At 41.0% G+C, this 25,400-nt stretch overlaps 1 protein-coding gene across 4 annotated transcripts in view; it reads right to left on the bottom strand.

Annotated features, from left to right (window-relative positions):
* SNX19 (sorting nexin 19) overlaps positions 1-25,400 on the bottom strand; it is a 37,994-nt gene continuing 12,594 nt past the window's right edge. For 2 of the 4 annotated variants that reach the window (XM_037000851.2, XM_017653306.3), the window contains exons 9-11: positions 3,008-3,192; positions 2,071-2,158; positions 1-948 (exon numbers count right to left, since the gene is read on the bottom strand). In XM_037000851.2, the coding sequence (XP_036856746.2) occupies positions 816-948; positions 2,071-2,158; positions 3,008-3,192 (406 nt within the window). In that variant the 3' untranslated portion in view covers positions 1-815. Of the gene's footprint in view, positions 949-2,070; positions 2,159-3,007; positions 3,193-25,400 lie in introns of those variants that run through there. The other 2 variants (XM_037000854.2, XM_037000853.2) reach the window with 2 other exon arrangements.

The following is a 25,400-nucleotide window of genomic DNA, read 5'->3' as shown; positions in this document are numbered from 1 at the left end:
CAACTGGACATGAGATTTTATTGAAGGAAGATACAGAGAAGGTCACAAAGGCTAAAATTCAATTGCTCTTGGGAGGAGGTAAGAAGGAAACCTAATAAATAAAATCTGTGGAGCAACTTGCTTTCAGGAAAGGGTGTGGAGGGTGGCATAGATCTATCAGAAGCTGTAGGAGTCTGTTTTGAAGTCTTCTGGAAAGGAAAAGTATAGCCACCCAGGGAAGCAGCCTTCAAGGACATCCCCCATAGGGCTGATATATTGGAAAATAGCTATTAAGCAAGGAGTCCCTTGAGAAATGTTTTCCCGCCCTCTTCTGCTTTATTGCTAGGGAACTAGATAGGACACAGGGATCTGGCTTTCAAGAGGGGTCCTGCATGAACTTCCTTCCAGTTTCCTAGTGGGAACAGAGTGTAGAAGATCTGGCTTCTCCTTCAAGGAAATCTGGCTATCATTTTCTTGTTGGTCTACATAGAGCTTGTGTACTGGTGGATTAGGCCAAGCTACTGGCAATCTTAGGGAGAAGGACAAAAGGAGAGGTAAAAGGGGCTCATTCCTATACCCCTCAGATTTTTTCCAAAGGCTGGGACCTACCCACCAGCAATAATCTAAACACCACAGAAAAGGTACAGAAATGGATATGCATGCAATTGGTATGTATACTCCCCCATCACCTGCTACAAACAGAGCTGGGGGAAGAACCATGTCACTGAGACCCTGGGCTTCTGAGCTGTGCCCAGTTCCACAGGGCTTCCTGACGGGTCTTTGAGTGGCAGAGTAGCTCTCCTGTCTCTACTCTGGACTGGGTGGATAACCTCTGGCTAAGGGGAGATACCCATCCTCTTGGGGTTGCTCGGGGTATCTGAGGCAGAGGTGGTTATGGTGGGCTCCTCATCAGAGGCACTTAGATCCAAGAATTCCAGGATGATGTCCCAAAGGCAGTAAATCAAATGCCTGAAACAGACAAAACAGCTCAGAGAAGGGTCTGCTCAGTCAAGAGACACCAGATCCTGTTCATGAAATTTATTTTCCCTTTCCCCCTCACCCATTACTTAACAACCTTAGTGGACTCTAAATTTCAATAGCTCAGCAAAGCCTCTTTCATGAAATAAAAGTTTATTGAACTAATAAAGGCTATGACCCCAGGAGAGGTAGAAATGGTTCTTGAGACTAGCTTTGAGGAATTCCGTATTCATTTATAGCTATATTAGCGTATCAGCACTGCTCCAGAGGACTGTGAGGGAGGGATAATCCATGCGACATCAACTTGCTAAGAATTTTCAGAGCTTCTGACTACTGCTGTTTCTCATTATTAATCATTATAGATTTACAGGTTACCTTACAAGCAATGAAGCAAAAGCCAGGACCCTTGAGGAGTGGGTGTCAACAGATGCAGTCAGCTTTGGGACAGGGTTTGAGACAGAAGTGAAAGTACTCAATACTTTCCAGAAGCATTCTATCCCAAGGTACCTGCCAGGGGAATATCTACCTCTTTTGGATTGTTCTAGCAGTGTTCTCCCAGAATTTTTGGTCCCTTTATCAGAGGCCAAACCTCATTATTTTGTCTACCTCACATTAAGCAAAGACAATTTCTGTTCCTAACATTAACCACAGCTTTGCTGGAGGAGCCATGACCTATAGTTAAAAATCATTATACGGCCTGTAATGCACAGGCCAGGGGATGTTCTCAGTGTTCACATGTACCAGCAGACATTGGAAAGAACTGTTAAGCACAATGAACAAGCCTGGAGGGTGACAAGGTATTTTCGGTAGTTCATGTGGGGGTCTGCACTGAGTTCTTTCAAATGCAAACAGTGGCTGGTAAAACACCACTACCACGTGACAACCTGCTTGGAAGCTGGCAGTGTGGTCTGCACTGAGTAAGTGTGGACCTGGTCATCCCACTTTGCAGTAGGGGTCCAGGGCAAGGAGATACTGCAGTCCCATCCTTCTCAGCAGGTCTGTTCATTTAGAAACCTTGGACACCTCTGCAGGCAAAGACTGCTTCAGCGATGCTGATATTGAGGACACATAGTTTGCCTACCTGTTGATGTTGGGGACACGTTTTTCACTTACTTGTTGATGAGGGGATGCTGTAGTGATTCCAAAACTAGACTCCAGCTCAGCTGGCATTTGTTCACCCCAAGGATTTCTACTACAATATCTGACAAGGGAAGAACAGATGTGGTTTTAGTGTTACTACTGAAGCCTCAGATTCCAAGGAGATTATCTCCTTACGACATCTGGTATCATTATTCAAACTGGGCATTTCTGGCATACTTCTGAACCACACAAACTAAAATACTCAGAAAACAGAGAAAAGCTAAGAAAAATGTTTCTTAAGTTAGGTGTCTAAATAAGAATGGGCTTTAATAAATTTTTTAACAGTTTATGTTGGAGAGGAGTAAAATAAAACCGTCTAGAGCTAAGAGTTCACTACTGTACTCTGGTTACCAGAGCACAGCCACAGGCAAGGAACTGCCTTCCCTGCCCCCTAAAAAACTATAAAAAGTTAAGAGGAAGGAAAAAAAAACACCCTTCAGAGTTTGTTTTTACCTACTGCTAAGGACCATGTACCTTACTCATTGGCCCCAGTTTATCAAGGCCAAACTTCTACAGGACATAATCATTTTCTTCTCTGGTCCACAAGTTAGCAGGAACCTGAGGTCTTCATCTGGTGGTTATGGTTCTGAGACCTGCCCCTGTGCTGTAGGCAGAGCTTCCCCAGACCTGCCCCAAAGTTATTACCCCAAAGATCTACAGGATCTCATCTACACTTTAGGGTGTGGCCGCAGTGATCCTTTCTGTTCCCTCAGCATCACTTGTGTGAGGACTAAAAGAACCAAAGACCTGGTCATTTTCCTACTAGTCTGAGAAATGTTAGATCCGCAGGATTTTGAGTCCAGTCACATTCAAAGCGCTATTAAAAATGGAGAAGGGTATGAGATAAAGGTGGCAAAGCAGGGTGGGAAGGGAATAGTTATCAGGACAATCAATCTCACTGTTGCATTACCTGGCAGAACTCCCATCAGGCTCTGCAAAGCCTGTTTCTCTGCAGCCACCTTCTGCTCCTGGGTCCTTACGGGCCGTGGATACTTTGGCAAAACCCCACCAGGCCAGATGGACTCCTGAAGAAGTCGGAGGTATTGCACCCAGCGCTGTGGACATGTTAGATTTGCTACTTGCACTTCTAGCCACCTGTGGTAGAAGAGAGAAGAAAGGTCCAATAAATTTCAACGGAAGTGTGTATGTAGCAAGGTATGAATCCTGTGAGCAATCATAATCCAGCAAAGTTAGCACCAACTCTCTCAAGTGAAACCAGGCCAGTTCAACAACTTGGGATCACAGAGCTTGAAGATGAGTAACAGTAAGAATATTATTATTTAGTGAGTGTCTGTTGTGACCTCGTATATTTGGAGTGTTACAGAACAGACCACTGAAGGGCCTCTCTCTGGACAAGGCTGCATCCCTCTTACTCTCCTCCAGGAGGAGCACTGCCAGCTTCTCGAGGAAGTGTGCACACAGCCTGCACCGTTGGGAGGTTTGCCACAAATCCTTCTGCCTTGTCCAAATCCTGTCCAAATCCAGTTGGTCTTCAAGTCCCCATGGCCTGTCTTGAGGATTTTGTTCATTGCCTGTGCTCACAGGGTCCTCTCACGGGTGAGGCCTCTCCTTTTCAGTAGCACAAGCCTGCCCTTCTGGAAGGACCTGTTTTAAGCACCACCTCTTCCACAAAAATCCTTCCTGACCTTTTCAGCTAGAAGTGCTCTTTCTTCCCTTAGACCTCCTTTGGCCCTTGGCTCTACAGCCCAGGTTTCAAATTAATATTTTACTTTTGGAATATGAATTATTTTCTCACGTGTTTACAGCATTACTTTCCCAACTAAACTGTAAGCACCATAGAAGTTCTATGTCTTACACTTTAAAAAAAGGTTTCCCACAGTACCTTGGTGCTCAAGAAATGTTTGTTGATTAACTGGCAACTTTTCTTATTACAATGAAAATTTCCCCTTTTGTATTTAAAAATGAGTCAACTCTTGAGAGGGCAGGTATACTAAATCTACAGTTTCTGAAAGGCATTACAACCTCACTCTTTGTCTCTATATTTTTTCAGAGCTGTATGGACACACTAGCTGAGGTTCAAGACTGTGGAGGCCTTCTCAGTGCCTCAGCTTAGACTGGCATGGTTATGACTGTAACGGATGGACAGTCGACCAGTTTTACTCATGCATGAAGTGCTATTTGGTACCACACTACATGGCAATTCATGCCATCTCTCCTATACTCGAGCTACTTGTCACCTATCCAAGAGCAGAGGGGGCTGCCAAGGCAAACTTTATTTAACCTCCACTCTGCCAGACAGTCTGCATTCCACTCAAGTTAGGCATTCCAGCCTTGGGGGCTACAATCCCCCAAGCCCAGGGCTCACAGATGATTCTAAGAATAGGAAGTCTGAAAGGTAACGGCAGGACAAGAATGGCAGACACCAATGGAGATCAAGAGCAGCACAAAGCTGCTCTTGTCCAAAATAGCCATCACGATCGTATTTGTTATTATTAGGGCTGCATCTCCCTTTTATAGGGCTTTTCATTCAGCGAACTTAAGACCTTTGATGAGAGGGATCCATAGCAAGAATTCCTGCTCCTGTTTATAGAAAGGACACCAAAGGGAAGTGGATGCAATGACCTGATCAGGTTCTCTGCAGGGAATCAAGTGACCCAACTCTCTTAACTCAAGTTCTCTCTTCTTTTCTTCAAGGCACGAATTCTTGTGTGACTCTTGCTAAGGCAAATGATGTTTCCTAGGGTGTAACCTAAGTGATTTGAGGGACAAAAATCAAGGACTTGAAAACCAAAATCTTTAAGGCCTCCAAAAAGCCAGGAGAACCTTAAACAAGAAAACTAGTTCTAGCTCAGTGTCTCATTTACATGTGCAGAGAATAAGCCATCTTGCCCTTATTTCTGTCCTCTGGAGCCAGTGATGCCTGTGATTCAACTCTTCAAAAGTATCTCTGCATCCACTCAACCCTTCTTCAACTAAGCATAATATACAGCAGCAAATCTGGATACTTTGGTCTTACAATGTATGGGTACACTTTACAATATATGGGTCTGGTTGTTCTGAATTAATGGTAATTCGCAGGACCTTGTGCTGCATCATATCAAGGACATCCTCTTTGTTCTCTTCCATGGTGACTTAGCAACCCGAGCACACAAGCTGGGTGCCAAACAGACTTCAGCATGTGGAAAACAGGAATTTACAAAATTTATATGAATCTACAGAACTATAACTTATCAAACTTTAAATGGTGATGGTGAGAAGAATCAAAGTCTGGAAAAGTAAAAATAATCCCTTGATGATGAGGATGAGTCAGCCCATCAAATCAAATTGTGGGAGCTAAGCAGGACTAACTGACAAGGAGAACTAAAATCTCCAAATAAAATATCAACTGTTGATAAAACAAAGACACTGTCAAGCACCAGAAACCCTGAGGTACAGAACTGCTCAGAAGGCCCTATAGGAGTCAGTTTCAGGAATATAACAGACTTCTGCAAAGTGGCAGAAATAAAACAAGCCTCATGTCTAAAAAGAGGAATACAGTTCAGAAAGTGGCTTCTGTTCACTAGGTGCTGCAGAGTTTCAGTTGTCCTTACTCTTTTTCACACCCCACAGGTAAAAGACACAAACCACACACGCCCGGACCATGCAGACTTGAACATTCACGCGTTTCAGGACTCTCCCCCAGCCCAGGTTCTGCCTGCTCCAACTCCCGTGAGAAACCAAAGGCTTTCTCCTGGACTTCAGGGACTAGCCTGGCTTTGCTTCCTAGCCCCAGGCAGCCTGTGGAGAAGACTAAGGGGAGCAAATCTCTCTTGTTCAAAGGACTTCGGAGGTATGGTGTCTCATCATGAATGACGAGCATCCCTATCAGGAGGGAAAGAATGATCAAGCCCAAACCAAAAAATTGGTGGCCTAAACTGCACTGCCCTTCAGGCAATTAAAAAAAAAAATCTGTGCGCTTTACAACAGTTTCTAAGGTATGCTTTATGTTACACACAAAATGCCTTTCTTTAAATCGTAAATGGCCAGATTCTGAGATTCCATATTATTTGTCGTGTCCAACACCTAGCATGGAACCAACATCTGGTAACAGTGAAGAGGGCAGGGATTACTTCATCTAATGATCTCTCCTTTCCATCTGCCTTTCCCCTTCCTTTCTATCATTCTTCTCCAGAGTGATGCTCCACTCACACCACTAGTGTGCACCTAACTGTACTAATTCCCTTCGTCCTGCTGGCTTTATCCTGAAACTGAGCTACAGCAGAGAAAGCACAGGGATGAGGCATGACTATTAACAGACAGACTGCCGCCTCAACCTCTCGTTAGTTCCCTTCATCTCTCTGTTCCACATGCTGACTTTCTATTCTTAACCTAGGAATGGGACAGTTAAAAAAAAATCTGTGTCCCTATACCTCTCTTGAAGCAAAAGGAATGGAACTTGTGTCTAAATTCAATATGCCACAGGCGCTTTTCCAGCATCAGCTTCTGGAATCTGTGGGTGTCACTTACTACTACGCTAACAGAAATCTAAAGTTTCAAGGTGGTATGCACACACACACCTCTATTTGTTATGAATTATTTATAAGAAATCACTTACTAAGTACAAATGCTATTGTTTATGTAATACAAGATGCATGAGGTAAATATGCTAAAATAAATATGGTAGAGAATAGCCTCAAATAGCATTGGTTTTATTTTCCACTTCTATTCCAGTTCTGATATTTGATTTAGAGATATCTCCTTCCACCATCCTAATTTTTTCCTAAAGAAAAAGAAAAAAAAAGCCAAACCAGGTTTGCTGTATCCAGGCCATCTCTGAATGACTTGGAGCACATGGCAGCCTTACTAGTAGGCCCAGAAATAGCCAATACCATGAGAAAAAGCAACAACAGATTGACACAAGAGACATTCAAGAACTTCTCTGATGCCAGACATGGAAGGAGGGAGGATCTAGAGATTTTCTCTATCTAAATCTAAATCTAAATCTATATATATATCAACATATATATCAGATGCGTTGTGTGTGTTCATAGTGTGTCATGATGTAAGGGGGTCTCCCTGTATATTGAAGTTAAAAGAAAACAACAAAAACATATTGATATGTTTCCATTACACTGGGAGTGCATATCTAGTCCATGTTCAAAGGAACCTGGTCTGAAATAGCTATAGATAGATGAATAAACCAGTGGCTAAAAAAGAGACAGTTTAATACTAGGGCTTAAGATGGCACTTCAAGGTTAGCAGAAGGTCATTTCCCATCAAAACAGCAGAATCAAATCTCAAGAGTTAGCGGGGGAAAGCTACAGGGGTCATGTCTACTCTAATAAGCAATATTCCCTTCACTTCTTTTTTAAGAGCTGTGATGGCTGAGTAAGGAAGGGCTTAATGGGAGGGAGGGCAGGGAGAAGGATAGTGAATCATAACGTAGAAATATTCCTAAGAGCAGTAACAATATTCTAACAAAAACGTCTACATTGCAGAGATGTTCCTTGTACTCTGTATCTACTCTGCAGACTCTGTACCTGCATAGATGACCCAAGGGCAATGATACTCCAACCTTATCTCAATGTATCAGACACAGTTCAAATAACTATAGAGGGAAAGGGGGATCAGGTTAAAGCTTTCCTATCATTCTAAGTGGATATACAATAGATTAGATGCATCAACTCATCTTATTACCATCAGAGCAGGGTTTTCCAACCTGGGGGCTGCTGCTGTTTTAGGCTGCTAATTCTCTGATGTGGAGCGCTGTCCTGGGCGATGTAAAATGTTTAGCTGCATCCGTGACTCCCCCAGATACCTGCTGGGGGACAAGTGAAAATGTCTCCAGACAGTGCCACATGTCCTTTGAGGGACAAATTTGTTCCCAGGAGAGAATGACTATCTTAGATTTAGGGTCTTCTGGAGACAATGTCATCAGGCCAGTTTCAGAGTCATTTCAAAACTGATGGTTATAACACATATTTTTCAAATTATGGGCTGAACAGCCTTAGAGGCCTTGTGATCAGCTTTGTGGCTTGTGACAACATTTAAAAATGTCTAAATAGAAACTGATTATAATAGAAAACATAGAAGTGCATCTTGTGTTTTGAGAACCTTTTGTTTCAATATGTACATACATATAAATCTAAATTTATCTAAATCTAAATCTATCTATCTATCTATATATATATATATATATCAACATATATATCAGATGTGTTGTGTGTGTTCATAGTGAGTCATGATGTAAGAGGGTCTCCCTGCATATTGAAGTTAAAAGAAAACAACACAAAAACATATTGATAACAGTAAAAGGAATTCGAGTTCCAAGAGAAGGGGGAAATGCCCAAGCCACACTGTGAGCCTCCTGAAAACAGTCCCCACCTCCACCCACCCCTCAGCACCCTGTAAAATGTTTACAATGGCATAAACCATGAACACTGCTGTCTTTACCCACAGTAAAGAACATTACTGTATTTGCTCATTAATCAGTAGCCCCAATCTATAGGGTGGAGACAAAGGAGATCTTAAGGGTGACGGTGTGGATCCAGGGGATTTCCCATTAAACAAGTTGTTTTTGCCAATTTCACACCTGATAAAAGTAACACTTCTTTTCCCTCCCATTCCTTTCCCAGGCCTCTGCCTTCCTGCTATGGCCCGATTGTGTTCACAGACAGTCTGGCTCTCAGCTCTAGGCTTCCCAGTCCTATAACCAGTCAGACCCAGGTTACTCAGCTGTGCCTGAGACAATTCAGCATTGTTGCTCTCTGTGTATCTAGGTCACCATCCTTTCCTGCTCTGTGTTGAGATACAAATGAGGAGGAAATGAACTACATGGGCAAGAAACTCCTGTTTCTTTTTCCCAATGACTATTGTGAAATCTAAAATGGCTCAGAGAGTCTACAGTTTCTTCTACTGTGATTTTTGCTCTCATGTTTTAAACTATGGGTCCACATCTTTCAGACATGTGATTCAGAGGAACACTAAATACATCCTAAACACCACAATTTAAGAATCTGCATTCCATACTTTTCTACCTAGTCACAAACTGTTTTTGTTTTTGATTAGTAATGTACAAATTGCAGATACAAAATTACTATGTATTAATTGAAGCACTTTTAGTCAAGGAAAGAAGTTAAAGAAATCATCCTTGAACCTTACAGGTTATCTATTCCAATCTCACTAGTTCAATATGAAAACACTGAGAACCAACAATGGAGGATTTTATAGCAAGAGGCTGATAGGAACATACAAGTTTAGAGTTGGAAGGAGAGAGGTTATTCCCATCTTACCTTCTCCCAAAGTAGAAATCCCCTGTGTAATATTATGGCATAGCCAAGGGTTCGGGCTTGTGAACCCAGAAAGCTGAGCTGTTTTTTAAGCTCTGCTGCCAATTAGAATGTGACTTTGGGGAAGTTGCTTACTTCCTGAAAAGAATAATTTGAATTCATTAGAGATGCTTCTTAAACACTGGCAACAAAAATCTGCCTCCTTGTAACTTGCAGTCATTGCTCCTATTTGTACCCTCTAGAGTTAACAGGAGGTAATAACGTTACTAGGTCAAATCTCTCTTTCAAAGACACTTTGCCTTTTTAAATTTGGCTATTCCTTCTCCCCTAAGTTTCTTCTATAAGCTGTACATCCTTGATTCTGCCAACCTCAAAGCTGAGCACATGGAAGACAACGTTTGATGAATGAAGCAGAAACATAAACCATCCCACATTCTGGTTCAATCCTCTGGCTGCGTGCTGCTTTGTTGTTCTCTCTTAAAATGGAGTATCCAGAACCAAACACAGCCTCCAGATGTGCCCTGACCAGCAAAGAATGCAGAGGATTAGTGCCTTCCTTGACCCAGACACTATACTTCTATTAATATAGTTGAAGACTGTTGACTTTTTGGGCACACACATCAAAGCACTGACTCATACTGAGTTTTATAGTCAACTAGAACCCTAAGTTCACATACGTACGTTAACAAAAAAGATCACATGCTCCTCTGTTAAGCCTGGTCTTACCCCTCTGTACTTGTTTTAATATTTATTTCTACTATATTCCATCTTGGTTTTAGACGATCATTCTAACCTTTCTAAATTATTTTGAATCTTGATTTTTATTACCGAAAGTATTAACTATACCTTTAAGATTAGAGTTACTTGCAAAAATGAAAGAAATATACAGGATAAGAACAAGAGCAATGCTCTATCACTAGAAACTTCCTTCCAGGTTGACATCAATTTCTTACATACTTTTGGTCTAAAGACACTCGACTAGCCAAGAATCACTTAAAAATATTACAGTCCAGGCCGTGTATGTCCATTTTCTATGTATGAATATTATGGCAAAAGCTTATTGAAATCCATATACAATGTAACAACCAATGCATTCCTTTCATTTAATGGTTTAATAATCCTGATAAGGAAAGAAAGACACTATGATAATTAAGCAGGGCACATGCCCACTGAATGCACACCGGTTTCTAGGGCTTATCATTTCCCTTTCCATGTGTTCATAGAACATCTATTTAGTAATCTGCTTCAAAAATTTCCAGAGATAAATGTCAGGGTTAACAACCTGTATCCACTTTTTTAAAAAGGCAGATATGTGCTCATCTCTAACCCATCTCCACATGGTTATTTTCTAAATGAACTTAGGTCTTAATGATAAATACAGATTCTTTTGGTTTCATGGAATATAATTCATCTGAGTCAGACCCATGAACTGTAACAGGTTAAAGGGTCTCCTATTATTTTCACTCCCATTTTAGTCTTCAATTCTAGTTTAATCATGTTTGTTTGATTCTTCTTATAGGCCATTTTCCTTGACAGAGAAAACAGAAATTAAATAGCCTAGCAAACAGCAGACCAATTCATTGTTGAAAATTAATAAATGCTTTCTTAGTGTAACTTGTTAATACTACAGCACCTGTTCTAAACAGTTTACCTGCTTTATTTGTTCTTGTTTTTGACATATATTTTTTAATGTGTTTTCTCCTATCATATATCCATAACTTAAGCTCCATCTGAGTTTAAGCTGACTGGACATCATTCTTACTAGTTCTATTGCTATTATTTTGCATTACTCCCTTTCCTTCTCTTTTTTAAATATATGTTCATCTAGAATCTGATCTCAGTTAACTACCCTGCTTTCATCTGATGCTGATATTTTTCCCTACTCATTGGAAACATGTTTAATTTGTTTATTTCACTTACTCAACACACACTGGTTGAGTTTCTTGTTAGTGACAAAAGAGTAAGACTGTAAGGTTTTGAGGGCAGGGATCCTACTTAATTCACTTTGGTATTTCTTTAGCATTTATTCACACAATAAGACATCAAATATTTAGTGGGTAACTCAATCTTATTCCAAAACTCTTAGTGATAATTCCAGTGTTGAAATTTCAAGTACATTTGTTATTATGAAATATAAAATAGTATTATTCTTTATCTCCTTCTGTTACACTCTCCTTGAATTCCTGTACTTCTCATGCACCTCTACTTTCCTTTCTCTATTAGCTGTTTTCTATAATATCCAGTTTTAGTTTCACCGCAACCTTTTTTTTAGCTTCTTTTTCTTCATCACTGAATTGATGGGTCTTCTGTCAAGTATATTCTTTCTACTATGTTTTTGTTATGCTCTATATGTAGTCAGAAGTCCACCATGCAAGTATCATGTACCAACGTCCAGAAAATTTAAAAACTTTGCTTCAGTACCAGTCATACAGATACCAAATTAATTCTCCATTTTCCCATTTCTTCTGAAGACAGAACTTATAGATACAAGAAAAGATACAGTCTAGGACTTAAGTTTTCTATCAAAAATCTCAAAATTATTGGAGATATAGTCATGTTATTATTTACCTTTACATAAAAGCAGGTGATTTATTACTTTAATAGACAACAGACTTTCAAACACAAGTCAGATATACTGTTCAGAAAGACACTACACCGTCCTATTAGTTATGCTTCTCAATCCGCAAGATAGAAAGCAGTTATCCCTGTATATAATCCACAAGCCCACCCCCACTGCAAGGCCACCGCTGTACGTAATCCACATCCCCCAGGCCACCACTGTAGGTAATCCACACGTCTCCCCCATGCCATCACATAATTCAACAATTACTAAATCTAGTTAATCTTCCCTCCTCAAAACCTGAATTCCTCACCCCTTTACCGTATCTAGAGCAGTGGTCTTAGATTTTTTTTAGGTCATTGTCACTTTCATTTTGAGCAGTAGAACTCTTTCCCAATTTGTCTCCCTGGTTCTAACTTTAATTCCTTCAATTAATTTTCCACCACACTATTTAAGTGATTTTTGTAAGTTACAAAGTTGCTCATGTCATCACCTGTTTAAAATTTTTAAGTGGTTTCCCCCTGAAGGAGGACCAAATTCTGTGTTCCTTGAATAGCTCACAGGGCTCTGCAGGAGTCAGCATCTATTAACTCTTCAGTGTAATCTGTGGCCACTCTTGTTGCACTTCATATTTCTAGGCATCCCTGACTTCCTTGAGTACCAAAAATATGCCAGACTTTTACTGCTCTGCTTTCAATGCTCTGTTCTCCAATGCTGCTCTCAATTTCCCTTTACCCTTTAAATCTTATCTCAGATGTCGTCTCCTCTGCAAGTCTTCCCTAGGTCTCTCATAATTGCCTACTTAGTCCCTTCTCTGAATCACATATAGAGTTCTTTTTAAAGTCCTAACTATACGGTAAGTCCGTATTTGTAAGATTGCACCTCCAACTGGATGTTAAACTTCCTAGGGTAGGGATTTGGGATCTTCTTTGTATTCACTGTGTGTCTGGCAGAGAGTGAGCAATCAATAAATATTAGTTACTAAATAGATTCATGCTGTATGTAGAACAAACACTGGTCTGAAAGTATGGCCCACGGTGCAAAATATGCACTGCAGAGGGTAAACATGCCAATACTTAAAGTGGCAACAGAATAGTGAGCTTATAATTATTTGTGCTGATGGAGGAGAAAAAGAGATTAAAAAAATAGTGGACAATTTAGAAATCTTTTGTATTTGGCATTTTCTATGTATTTATATAAACATTGGCAGATTTATTTTCCTAATAATCTTTTATCGCTAATATTAAAATTAAACTGTGCGCCAATATACCAGCTGTAGGGTGGATGTTGTAATAGGTATACTAGGAAATAAGTCAGTACAGCTAGAATTAAGAGTTCACCATGAACAAATCCATGAAATTCACACCCTGTTATGCATTCCCCTGGAAGGGAAGAGAGGTAGAAGAGACAAGGTAATGGGTCAGCCATGCTTTGTATCTGGCACAGTCTATAAATCCTAGTAAAAAGAGACAGCTGCCAGCAGTCATATGTTTTTTTCAGTTTTCCTGGCAAACAGGCCAAGAGGATAGAAGAGACTGAAAGTCAAACAATAGCAAAGGAGTTATGAGGACTGAGTTACACTTGTATTTTGGGAAGTGCCCCTGATGGATGGGAGCAGCATCAAACTGATTCCAACTCATTACTTGAAACTAGTAAGAAAAGAAAATAGCAGAATGTTTGGGCAAAAATGATCAAAAGCAAAGGTCAGGCTTCCCTTCTAGAAAACACAGAATGAGAGGGAGACACCTGGGAGTTCTGTGTTCATGGGATAAGTGAGACTAATTGCAAAGGGAGACCTTTGGAAATCTGTTCTAGATTTCAGTATTAACACCCTCAGGATTTCAATTTGAAAGCTTATTACACAAATCTAAAACCCCTTTGAAAATGTTCAGATCAACTTTTCTCATCTCCATACTACGTTGTTATCAATGCACCATAATCCAGTTCTGCAAAATCAGGGCTGATAGACTTTAAAGCTAGGCAAAATCAAATCCATGCTTTCTGGATGATGCCTGCTGTCCATTTCTGTAAAAGCAACAGCAGGACCTCTTCTCACAACCAGCAACTCCCCTAGAGTCTTGAACAGTCAATGTCCAAGAGACTGCTTTGTCAGGAAGAGGCCACCATAGTGTTCACCCCAATACTGAGCATAAAAATGGTTCATACTCTTCTAGGGAAAACACAAATTTGGTAGCCAGGAGAGCCACAAAACATTCACACAGGCAGTGTGCTGTAACGAGTAAAAATTACACTGAAAGGCCACAGTTTTGAGTCTGGTTTGACCACTTAGTTAAATGAACTGAGTTCTAGCTGCTTCTTTAATAAAGTGGGCTAATTCTTGCCTTGCCTTGTCTTCTTCACAAAATTATCACTATCAAAGGAGAAAAATGAAAGAATGAAAGCATTTTGGAAAGTGCCTGTGTGTTTGTGCATGTCAGACTCCTTTGCCGTTCTCTTAAAAAAATTCTACAAGGTCCAAGGCAGAATTATAGCTAGAGCCCGAGTGAGCTTTGCATTTCATACCTCAGTTTTCCCTTTTGTAAAACGTACTCTCTTCCTGGCATGGTCAGGGATGTAAATATTAAAACAGTAAACCATTTTTTGCCGAGTGTTTAAAAAGATTGGGAAGGGATCCCATGAGGTTATGGGTGATCTGAAGACTGTATTTTGGGATCCTTTCTAAAACTAGGCCTCTGTATATGAAACAATGAGACTTTCTCTGCAGAGACTGCAGGATCCAAAATGTCTCTTTCCTTCTTTTGGTCCTGTGTGTACTGCAAGCCTGACACATTCTCACTCACCAGGTAGTTACCTCACCCTTTCTTTTCTCGGCATCTAGGGCAGGGAGGTGGGTGGACAAGGGGGCTGCTTTAAACGGCCACCATTTTGAAGAATATTGAGCCAGGTAGAGGGTAAAGGGCAGGCAGAGGGAAGGAAACTAGAGCTGGAGCCCTAGGAAGAAAGGCAAGACAAAAAGGATGGCAGAAGGCAGGAATTTAGTGGTTGTCTTGATAAGATTCTGTTGTTTTGGTGACTTTACTTCATAGGAAGATGTCTAGGCTCTGCTCTGGGCAAAAACCACCACTACAGAGAGACGAAGGGGAGGGGAGGACACAGAAGGGAGAGGTGATAAGTATGTGCTTTATTTGATGGCGCCAGTCCCCAACTTCTACAAATATTGGAGAACACAGATTTAGAGAAAGCTCAGCCATGATTTGGAAGAGAATTAGGGGTTGTATTTAAATAAGCAGACATAGTATGCTTTCAAATTATGCGGTGAAAATGGCCAGAAGAAAATTAAAAGACTAGCCTTGAAGAGAACAAAGGACAAACAAGAGAAGCAGATGCCAAAGTCAAAGCGGGAGAAACACTGGGAGGAGCATAGGGAAGAAGGACAAGCGACCCCTGTGAACAGGGTCACCTTGAGGAACAGCTATTCGAAGTACTTGTTTCCAGTTTCCTGCCTACAGGCTGAATTGAAAAATTTTTCCTGTTACAAGGTTATCTATCCTGATACTAAGGATACAGGACAGAGCAGTGGTGACTGCAGACTGTCCACACAGTAGGGAACTGGGGAACACCACTGTGGTTAGAAAACGAGGCGGAGAAGAGGATGTCAAGAGACTTATCTTGACACTGCATTTACACAGCAAACATACTGTTTACAGATTCTATATTAATTGGGGAAGGCCAAATCCCCCCAAGAAAACCTGTGGTGTCATAATTACATCAGCACTAGATTAAAATATATTTCCCACCAATTCACCCCTATTCTCTCGCTGCCCGGTAACCAAATGGGTCCACTCCTCCACAGGGCCCTGGTGAAGTCTATGTCTAAAGAGAGAGTAAAGACTGAACCTGACGCATTAAGATGTGGTTGCATCTCCAAAACCAAGTTAATATGAAATAGCCAAATGATCTCCACTCATGGCTGAAAGCAATAGGAAATGCCCATGATCACTTAACAGGTTGATAGGATTCCCAGTATCAGTGCAAGCTAGCGCTGACAATCTCTATCTCAGTGAGATGTATACCTATGACATGTATCCAGAGAGGCCTAGAGAATAGGAGCAACTAGCTTATAGAGCACTGACAAAGTATTTCAACTGCAGATGTCCAGCTGGCCTCATCACTCTTGAGTCAAAACTGTTCTCAATGAATCAGCTCCAGCACTGAATCCTTAAGGGGTGGAATGCACTCAAAGGGGCAACTTCTGGCAGTACACACTGCTCAGAGAAGCAAGAATACACTGACGACTGATCAGAACAGAGGAGACAAGGTGAAAGATGAAAGAAGCTGGGCTTGTCTAAAAGTCAGTGGCACGAAGGAAAGGGCAGATAAGTAGCCTCTGAATCATGGAGACAGCGAATGGTTTCAATTACTATCACCACCTTCAATTACTATCACCACCAAAGCAAGGACCTTTAATTAAAAAATGAACATAGCTCCCTCAAAGGAGGAGGTGAATGAGTTTTGCTTAACCTGCAGTGCCACCTGGTGCCCAGAGGGAGAATGCTGTCCTAACCCTCACAAGTACCAACAGCCTGGAGGGCTTTCCATTTCAGAAATCAAAAATCTCTCTCTGTTTTGTGAGTGTGTGTGTGTGCAGGAAGGCGTTGGCTGAAAGTATTAAAAATATGTTTAAAAGTCACTTTTTATTTAAAAGTAGAAATAGTGTCCCTCTTGAAAATGTTTCTGTGCCTGGAATAGTCTTTAAACCAGTCTAAATAATACCAATCATACATCTGCCTTTAAATACTAATTTCCTCTATTAAGCCTAACATTTACCCAAGAAGTAACATTTACTTCTATTTTTTTTTTTTTACTGTGCTTATGTTCTATATGATGCCATCTGGCCTCATACTGTTTAATATTTCTAATTAAGTCATTTGGGTTATCTCTTCTCTTGGGCTGAAAGGACTTTGAAGAAGAAGTGGTGCCCTACTAGGTCTGAAGAGCTAGCATGCAGCAGGTACTTGGTAAGTATAAGTATACAGAGGTATTCAATCTTACACAGACTTTCCAAAAATCATTTGTAAATAGGTAGGCCTAACAAGAACTCGGTGAAGATAGTTTTCTAGAAAACAAATGAAGAGGGTTGGAGTACCTGGGTTAAGGGGTAGTTCCCTAGTTCTGAAGAAACTTTTGAGTTTCTGCTCTGGATAGGACTGGGCAGAGCTTAAGTAGCTATGTAGATAGGATGGAGTGCTTAGATAGAGGAGAGGAAGAAAGAGGCTTTGATTTGAAGGATGCAGAGCCTTCCTGACTCACAGGGGCTTTGCTATTAACAGAACACAAAGAAGTGCAGCATGAAGACCTCCCCAAAAACCACTAGAATGCACATGTACTACCTGCCTTACGCCTGATGTGTTACTTCCCAAGCAAGTAAGAGTCCTCAAGGAAATGGAACATGGAGCTTGTGAAGCTCGACAAGAACTCACATTTATTGAGTGCTGCCATGTGCCAGGCACACATCAAGAGGTTTTCATTTATTATCTCTTATCCTCCAACCAACTTCACGAGCTAGGCACTGTTAGTACACTGGGAGAGAAACTGAGGCAAAAGGAGGTTAAGTGACTTGTTCTAAGTCACACAGATAGTAAGACTCAAATCTGGATTTGAATTCAAATCTGTCTGACTTCAAAATGCATTTTCTTCCCCACGTAGGAGGGAAGAAGTTGAGAAGGCACAATGGCAGGAGATGCTTCCAGAGAGGGCATGCTTAGGTGGGGCCTCACAGTGGGAGGCCCATGATGGCACAGGGCACAGTGTTCTTCTGGAAAGGAGAGTGTCACTAGAATGGGAGATAGGCTGGAGGGCCCAAAGAAAAAACCTCTCTGCTCAGGCCCAACCACGGCTCAGGAATTGGGACTGCAGTTAAAGAGTTGTGGGAGAGGATATAAGAGAGATTCAGTTTACATTTGCATTTCTTTCCCCAGCACTGCCAAGAAACCCCTGAGTCTCCCTAGTGATAAGAAGAGGGACCAAGTCAATTGGAATGTCATGTGATGTTCATTCATTTGACACAAATTTTTTAAGTGCCTTCCATGTGTATGGCTAGGTGCTTATGACAGAATGGTGGATAAGATAAAGTACCTGCCCTCAAGACGCCTATGATCTGAAACTGTCAGCAAAGTGTCTTGGGTTCCTGTTTATAGGTGGGTGAGAGATACCAATTACTTGACATGGAAAAAAAAGTCTTAAGGTTTAAATACCTCATGATACTGTGTATTTCCTTAACCACTATAATGATCAATTTTGTATCTCTGAGTGTATGAGAATGTAAGAACACGTACCACCCACAGAAATGCAAACACATACATGCAGGCACAAAGCCAGTCAGTTAGCTAACACCCACCCATTACAACCTTAAAGATGTATTTAAGTAGAAACTGTCAGTGCATGACAGGAAACGCATGATGTTTTTATCCTAACGAGTGTAGAGTAAGTGACACCTAAGAAATACGACTGGGAGGGAACACATAATAGGAGAGACTGCTGGGGCCCATTCTGGCCCAGTCAGTAGAACTGAAGTGCTTCCCTCTGTCAAGGTCTAGTGGAAGAGGCATGGGGCAAGTAGCATTCCTTTTCCGTGAGGAAGCAAATAAACAACCTGAGCAAAGCCATCATTGCTAAAAATTCTCAGCATCTCTAAAAACAACTTGGGTTGATAATTAGAGGTACAGCAAAGTATCTGATGGGAAAATCTGAAGACTTGGTTTGAGGTAATTTTGTATTTGGAATTCTTGCAAAAAGTATGCATTTTCCTGTAGCAGCTGTGCATAGAAAGACATCAGGTGTAAGATACCACAAGGCAGCACAGCCGACCTGAAAGAGAAGTTTATGGAACAAAGGAAAAATACTGTAATGTGCTTCCTGAGAAGCTCTGAATCTCACTCTGATAATCATTTTCCGACAGGGTATAGGATGTAGAATAGAGATACCTAAGGAAGACTGTCCAATCTCTCTGATCCAGACATACTTTAAGAAAAAAATCAGAATATACAGATGGAAAGCTGGAGAGATTAGATGGGAATAAGATGCAGAGACTTTCAACTGGGGTCAGTTCTAGAGGCCACGGCTTTGGGACAAAGTCTATACAGTGGAGAGGTGATAATGGAGCAGTACAAAGTACATAGGCTTTGAGGCCAGGATGACTTATGTGGAATATTTGGTATGGAACTTACTAGTTCTATGATACTGAGAAGGTTATTTAATTTGAATATAATTTTTCTTTTGTAAAATGAGAAAATATATGTCTATCTCATAGAACTGCATTGCACACTAGTACATATACATAGCTACTCACCTGGTAGAGTCAGTATTGAACAAATGTCAGTTCCTTTTCTGGTGCTATTGCTTGTGACCTTTTGGTGGAAGGCCTGGAGTTTCCCTTAAGATATAACTAATGTCAGAAAGACCTTCTATCCATCTGCTACTTAGACTTGCCCACTGAGAAAGTGGCCCTTGAATGGACTCCACTCAGAGAATACCTAAGATTAAGGAGTGACCTACAAGAGTAGGGGAGGCAGAAGTTGCCCTTAAGGAAGGTGAATGTTCCCACCGCGTAGCACAGCACTGAGGTGGTCCCATATGCTCCCTTTCCTGGGAGAGGGTTTTTACAGAGACCTCTTTTCTAAGAAAACAATTCAATGGCCTGGGATAAGGCCCAGAGCTTGCCATTTAACCTTTTAATTTTCTCCTGGGTCCACTGCTTGTTGATCTCTGTAAACCTGACATATTCTTTCTTTACTTCTTCCTCCCTTTGTACTTCCTGACTTCACATAGTTTTCTAGTCTCCTTTGCCCACAGATCAGAAAACCTCCTTTTTTTTGCTATGCCATTCCACTTCCACATGGTCTCCTCACCCCCCCAAAACACACATACACTCTCTCTCTCTCTGCCTCACTCACTCTAACTAAGAAATCTGATGCAGATGCCAGGAATGTGTCTGCTGCCCTTTTGACACAGAGTCTGATGCCATCTTCAGGGCCATGGGGAGGGCAGAGCCACAGGACGTGGCATTTGTGTACTCTACTGCTAGCCTGGCTTATATTTTTATCATGGCATTATACTGGGCATCTAGGTAGGGAACTGGCCCAGCTTCTCATTCCTTTGCTCTATATCAGGGCTCCATAATAATCTCACCCCTTACCTTAGTGAGATCTCCCTGCCCAAAGCCTTCTACCATCAATGGAGCACTGTACCTCTCACCCCGTTCCCTCCAACCCAGTCTGTGTCTCAGTACTCATCTGATTTCCTAAACCTGATTCTGTTGCATACAGACATACTGTTAAGTTTCTTCTCTTTTGGGACATGAGCAGTTTAAACAAGCTGGATTCACTCTTTGGCTGAGACTACTACCCCTACTTCCCCTCCACTCCCTTTGTCTCTAATTCCAAAAAAGGAGTGCTCCTTCTTATATAATTGGATGATCCCAGCACAGAAGCTGACATACGAAGTCAGGCGCGCATGTGTGCAAGACTTCCCTTTGACTTAACAATGCCTTTTTTGGGCATCTAACTTCTCTTCAGTTCCCTTCCCCCACTCTCTCCACACCATCAACAATCAAGGGAGATTTATGAAGCCTGGCTCAGATCAGAACTCTTCCAACCTTGGCTTAGAGGACGGGGTCATGAGGTTGAATTTACTCTCCTTTTTTCCTTGCAGGCTAGAGAGAGATCAAGTGCAAGAGAGCAAGAGTGAGAGAGTACACACTTACGACTTGGCAGAAGTATCTGGTGTCTAAGGCAGTCATGTATAAAGGTCTAATTTTAAGGGAGTAAACAAAGGTGGGAGCAAAAGAAATTAACTTATCTTTTTGGAGATGATAATGCTGAAGGCTGGAAAATGATGACATTTTAAGGAGGAAATGCATCTAAATCTAGATGATTGTACTGTCTCTGATGTCCAAACTGCAGCGTGTTCAAGATAACAAGAAAAGTGGCAGTGGCTACCTGGGGCCTCAATAGCAGCTATCCTTATTAAAGGGTACAACTTAAAGAAAGAGAACCCAAGTACTCTGCAAAAGAATATGGCTCAGATACTTGTGGTTTCAGAGAGAGAACAAAGATGCTGCCTCCTCGGCAGGAGTCATGGGGACAGTCCAGAGAGGTCAACACGGCCTGGGGTCACACCACACCTCTTGTGGGGGATAGCAGTGGTTAAGTGGAGGGTGGGGGAGGTGCTGCAGCTTTGGGGAAATAGCATTTTCCAGCTGCTTTGCTTACCAAAGCAAATAAAGTCAAAGAATGTAGCATTGCATGAAACTCTTTTTAAAAATAAAAAATGCCAGCTGTCTGGGGAACAAGTAGTAACACAGGCTGACTTTAGGATGCTTCAGTGCCCTTTGTGTTACACATGAATGGGCACACATGGAAATACGGGTTGGATTTTACAATCTGATAATCTCTCAGGGAATGTATACTATTCTGAGTCAAAGATTTCTGGGTTGGCTTTTAACCCTTCATATCACAGGGCAAAAATCTGATCCTGAGAGAGTCATTATGGCTGAAAATCAGACACACTTGGGTTCAAATTCTGCCTGTATACTTAATAACTCTGTGATCTTCTTTAAGTAACAATTCTTTGTAAGCCTTAGTATCCTTATCTTTGAAATGGGGTTTCTAATACCTCTTCCTCAGGGCTTTTGAGGGGTTCAATGATATACTACATTTGTAGTGTTCAGTGCAGTGTTGTCTGCACAAAGTAGGCTCTTAACAAATGTGTTCTGGGTGGTAAATATCCTGAAGCTGATAAGCTGATCAATGTCTAAAATCTGAATCCTGAAATAAGGCCTATGTTTTCCATGTGTACCAGGCACACAGGAACTTGTTGGTATGAGACCACAGACCACAGGCATCAGACCCCCTGAGCCTTTGGAGGGGGAATTAGGACTCCTTCTCCAAATATTCATGGTTTCTTTACTCTTATTTAAGGAAGCTCTAAGAACACTGTGAACACAGCACACGGTATTTGAGAGGAGAGCCAAGTAAATAATTGAAAAGGTGAGAATAATGACTTATAGAGAAAGACAAAAGGCCTTAAACAGGGAAGGATGAGACTGTTCATTTAATTCTGGTCTGTGGAGGTTTCGTCTGTCAACCAGCTGTGTTCCTATTTCCACTGCAGCTAATCCAAGCAAAGTGGACTTAATGTACAAGTTTGATTAGATATCAAGGACTTTTTGACAGAAAGTGGTATGTGCAAATGAACAAGTCTAATATATTATCACCTGGAAATATCCATGATGAACAAACAGACTACATCTACAAAGAGTTTAACGAGAGTAACTAGCCAAAAAATTCTATTCTTGCACAACATTTAAACTGGCTTCATTCAAATTCACTAGATATACTCAGAATTATCCCTCTTTAACAAATAGAGATGCTGCCCCATTTTTAAAATAAAGTGAAAAAAGAGTGTCAAGGGAAATTTAGTTTAAGTCCTCTTTCTGATTTTGTTTATGGAATGAGCTGCATGTGGCTTTTGTTTGTTTTCATTCACAAGACAGCTATCCACCCAGCTAACTAGAAGTGTGGTTCTGGGAAATGGGTGAGGGATGGGGATGGAAAAGTGAGGAAAAGCCTGATTCAAATTTTTTCTGAGGAAAGGCACTACTTGACTCCAGCAGCCCCTCCCACCTGTGTAATCACCACCACCAGTAAATCTGGAAATATTATTGCACTCTACTTCATCTGTGCTGGTCTGTTTCCTGATGCAAGACATGAAAATCCTCTAGTTATTGCTTTGACAAGTGAGCCCACTGGCACAGAGTCACCTTGAGGGATCTTACAAAACCTTTATCATTTAGAAGCCCTATTCTGTGTAACTCAGGCACAATAGGGATGGTGGTAGCTATAGAAGGAGACTGGTATGGGGTGGGGCATCCTGAAGACGTAAAAAGTAGAACAAATTTGGGGCCACTAGCTGGAGAAATTAGAAACAGAAAATACTTTTATCCTCCTTTCCTTTTCTGAAGAGTAACAATTAAGACCTAAGATTTACTGGACATCTATGCACCTAGAGACAGGTAGTGTTATTATTCCTATTTTACAGATGAGGACACCAAAACTCAGAGAGATCACACACAGCACAGCAGTAGAATATTGTAGTCACTGAGAACTTGGGCTTTGGAATACTTGGGTTTGATTTCTGGGCTCCACCAAGCATTAGCTTTGAGATCATGGAAAAGGCCCTCAGTTCTTTCTCATCCCCATTAAACTGAAATATGTGAAAGTAGAGATCATGTCTGTTTTCTTCACTACGAATCAGCCCTTAGTATTTTTTCAATGACTCATGGAGTAAGACCAAAACAATCTCCTATTGGATAGAGTGTTTTAAGGTAAAGTGGGATGAATGCTACAAAACAGCCTGGACAAATTTATGCTAGTCAAAGCAAGGACTAGCTTAGACTAGAGTGCATGATATATTTACCTCTGAACATCCCATCCACTCCAGTTTCCTCTTGTCTCTTTCCTATCACTAGAGAATTTGTAATCATCACTCATGAAGGTAATGTAACCTACTTGAAATTCTCATAGTCTGCAATTCCCCTGTATTTAATCCTTCTGGTTTAGATCTGCAAGTACCCCAGCTATATAAAATACCACTTCTTCAACAATCTTCCTATAATTCTCAAAATATACTTCCTTCTTCTTTATCTGTAACTGGTCTGAGTCCTTTAATATTCTATATTATTAGAACTTCAGGTAAACTTCTTTCTATCTTTTTTATATACGAATCTTAATCATTTTTGAATTTCTTCTGACTTACCTATACTTTTGTTCCTATGGAATAATTTTTGCTTTGAAGCCAATTCATCATGTAAATGACTTCAAGGGGGGAAGGGGAGAGAGCAATCAATTATCACATACCAAAGGTTTAGTATCTTCCCATTTCCTGAAAGCACTTGGAAGATGAGCAAAGGGAAGTCTGATAGAGGGAGAAGGGAAATGAAGGCTCAATTAGCAATATCCATAAGTGACTGAATAGAACATAAGGAGCTTCTACTTTCAAGCAGAAAGGTATTGACAGGAGAATGTGTATTCCTTTACCGAGTACTTAACAGGAACTTTCTATGTTCCAGACCCTGTGTAAGTTTCTGGGGATGTAAACCAGTCCTGCCCTTAAAGAACTGATGGTCTGGGCAGGGTTTCTGTGCTGCTGCAATGACACTTTGAGTAGGCTAACTCACTGCTGGTTGGTGGGGACAGCACTGCCCTGTATAGTGTAGGGTGTTTACCAGTATTCCTGGCCTCTACCTGCTGGAGGGAATAGCTTCTTGCTTCTCTTTCCAGTTGTGACAACCAAAAATGTATCCAGATTATTGCCAAATACCCCTGGGGTATTTGGGAATCACTGTATTTGCCCTGTACTTGAGAACCACTAAGTTTAGGGGAAGTAGATTATTTCTCTAGTACATGGATGAATATTACTATCACAACTTTGAGAATGAAGAAGAGGGCTCCTTAGTGTTGGGGGAAAATGGGAGAGGATGTTATAGAAAGTTTCACAAAACAAATGACATTCAATACTCAACTTTTGAAAAATATTTGAAAAAATAAAAAGCTCAGCAGGCCAAGCAGACAAGGAGATGGAAAGTTTGGGACAGAACAGAGTAGAGAAAGACCATTCAGGCACACTTAAGAGGATGAGCAAAGAACCGAAGGAACAGAGGCCACAGAGTGTTCAAGCCATGATGGATGTGCATGGGGAAGAGTTAGAAATAAGGCTGGGATCAGAACATGCCATCTAAGAAAGGTCATGGAATTTTAATATCATAAATATTTGTTTTAAACACAGTGGAGCTCTATTACAAATGAAACCTTACCTAGCTCCTCAGTCTATTAAAATGTTCAAAATGGAACTGCTCTGATTAGATCACAATCTATTCAGTTTCCCCCTTAGCTTCTAAGTTGGCTCCTCAAGTACTTTCGGAACTGCAGAATTCTGGGTAACATATTGGAAAAATCACCTTTGTAGGCAATAGGGTGCAACTAAAGGATATTAACTGTAGAATATCTGTTCATATTTGCTTTTTAGAAAAACTACTCTAGTAGCAGAGCTGAGTATGGCAGAAGGCCAAGCGGGTAACTAAAGGCACAGAAACTATCAGCATTTTGTACATGGGTTTCACTTAGGGACCAGACTTCAGGCTATAATGTGAAGGAAAAAGCATACTGGCTTTGGAGTTGTACACATCCAGCTCTAAATTCCAGGTGTGTCATTAACTATGACCTTGGTTATATTAGTTGACCTTACCAGACTCAATTTTCTTAATCTGTGAAATGGCGGTACCTACCTCAACTGGCTGTTCTAAGAAAACAAATGTAAACAGAGGTCAGGTGCCAGCACATCCAAAATGCTTGGCAAATATAAATGTGTACCTGCTCCTTTCACTTAGTCTCTTTACGGTAAAGGGAGATTTAAGTGCTTGCTTTTCATGGATTTTCTACTTACTGGAGAACAGATGTATAATTCTTTTTTAAAATAAGTTTTTAAAAAATTTTTGC

The sequence above is a fragment of the Manis javanica genome, chromosome 6, assembly GCF_040802235.1.
Source record: "Manis javanica isolate MJ-LG chromosome 6, MJ_LKY, whole genome shotgun sequence".
Lineage (NCBI taxonomy): Eukaryota > Metazoa > Chordata > Mammalia > Pholidota > Manidae > Manis > Manis javanica.
This window is presented reverse-complemented; position numbering and strand designations above follow the sequence as displayed.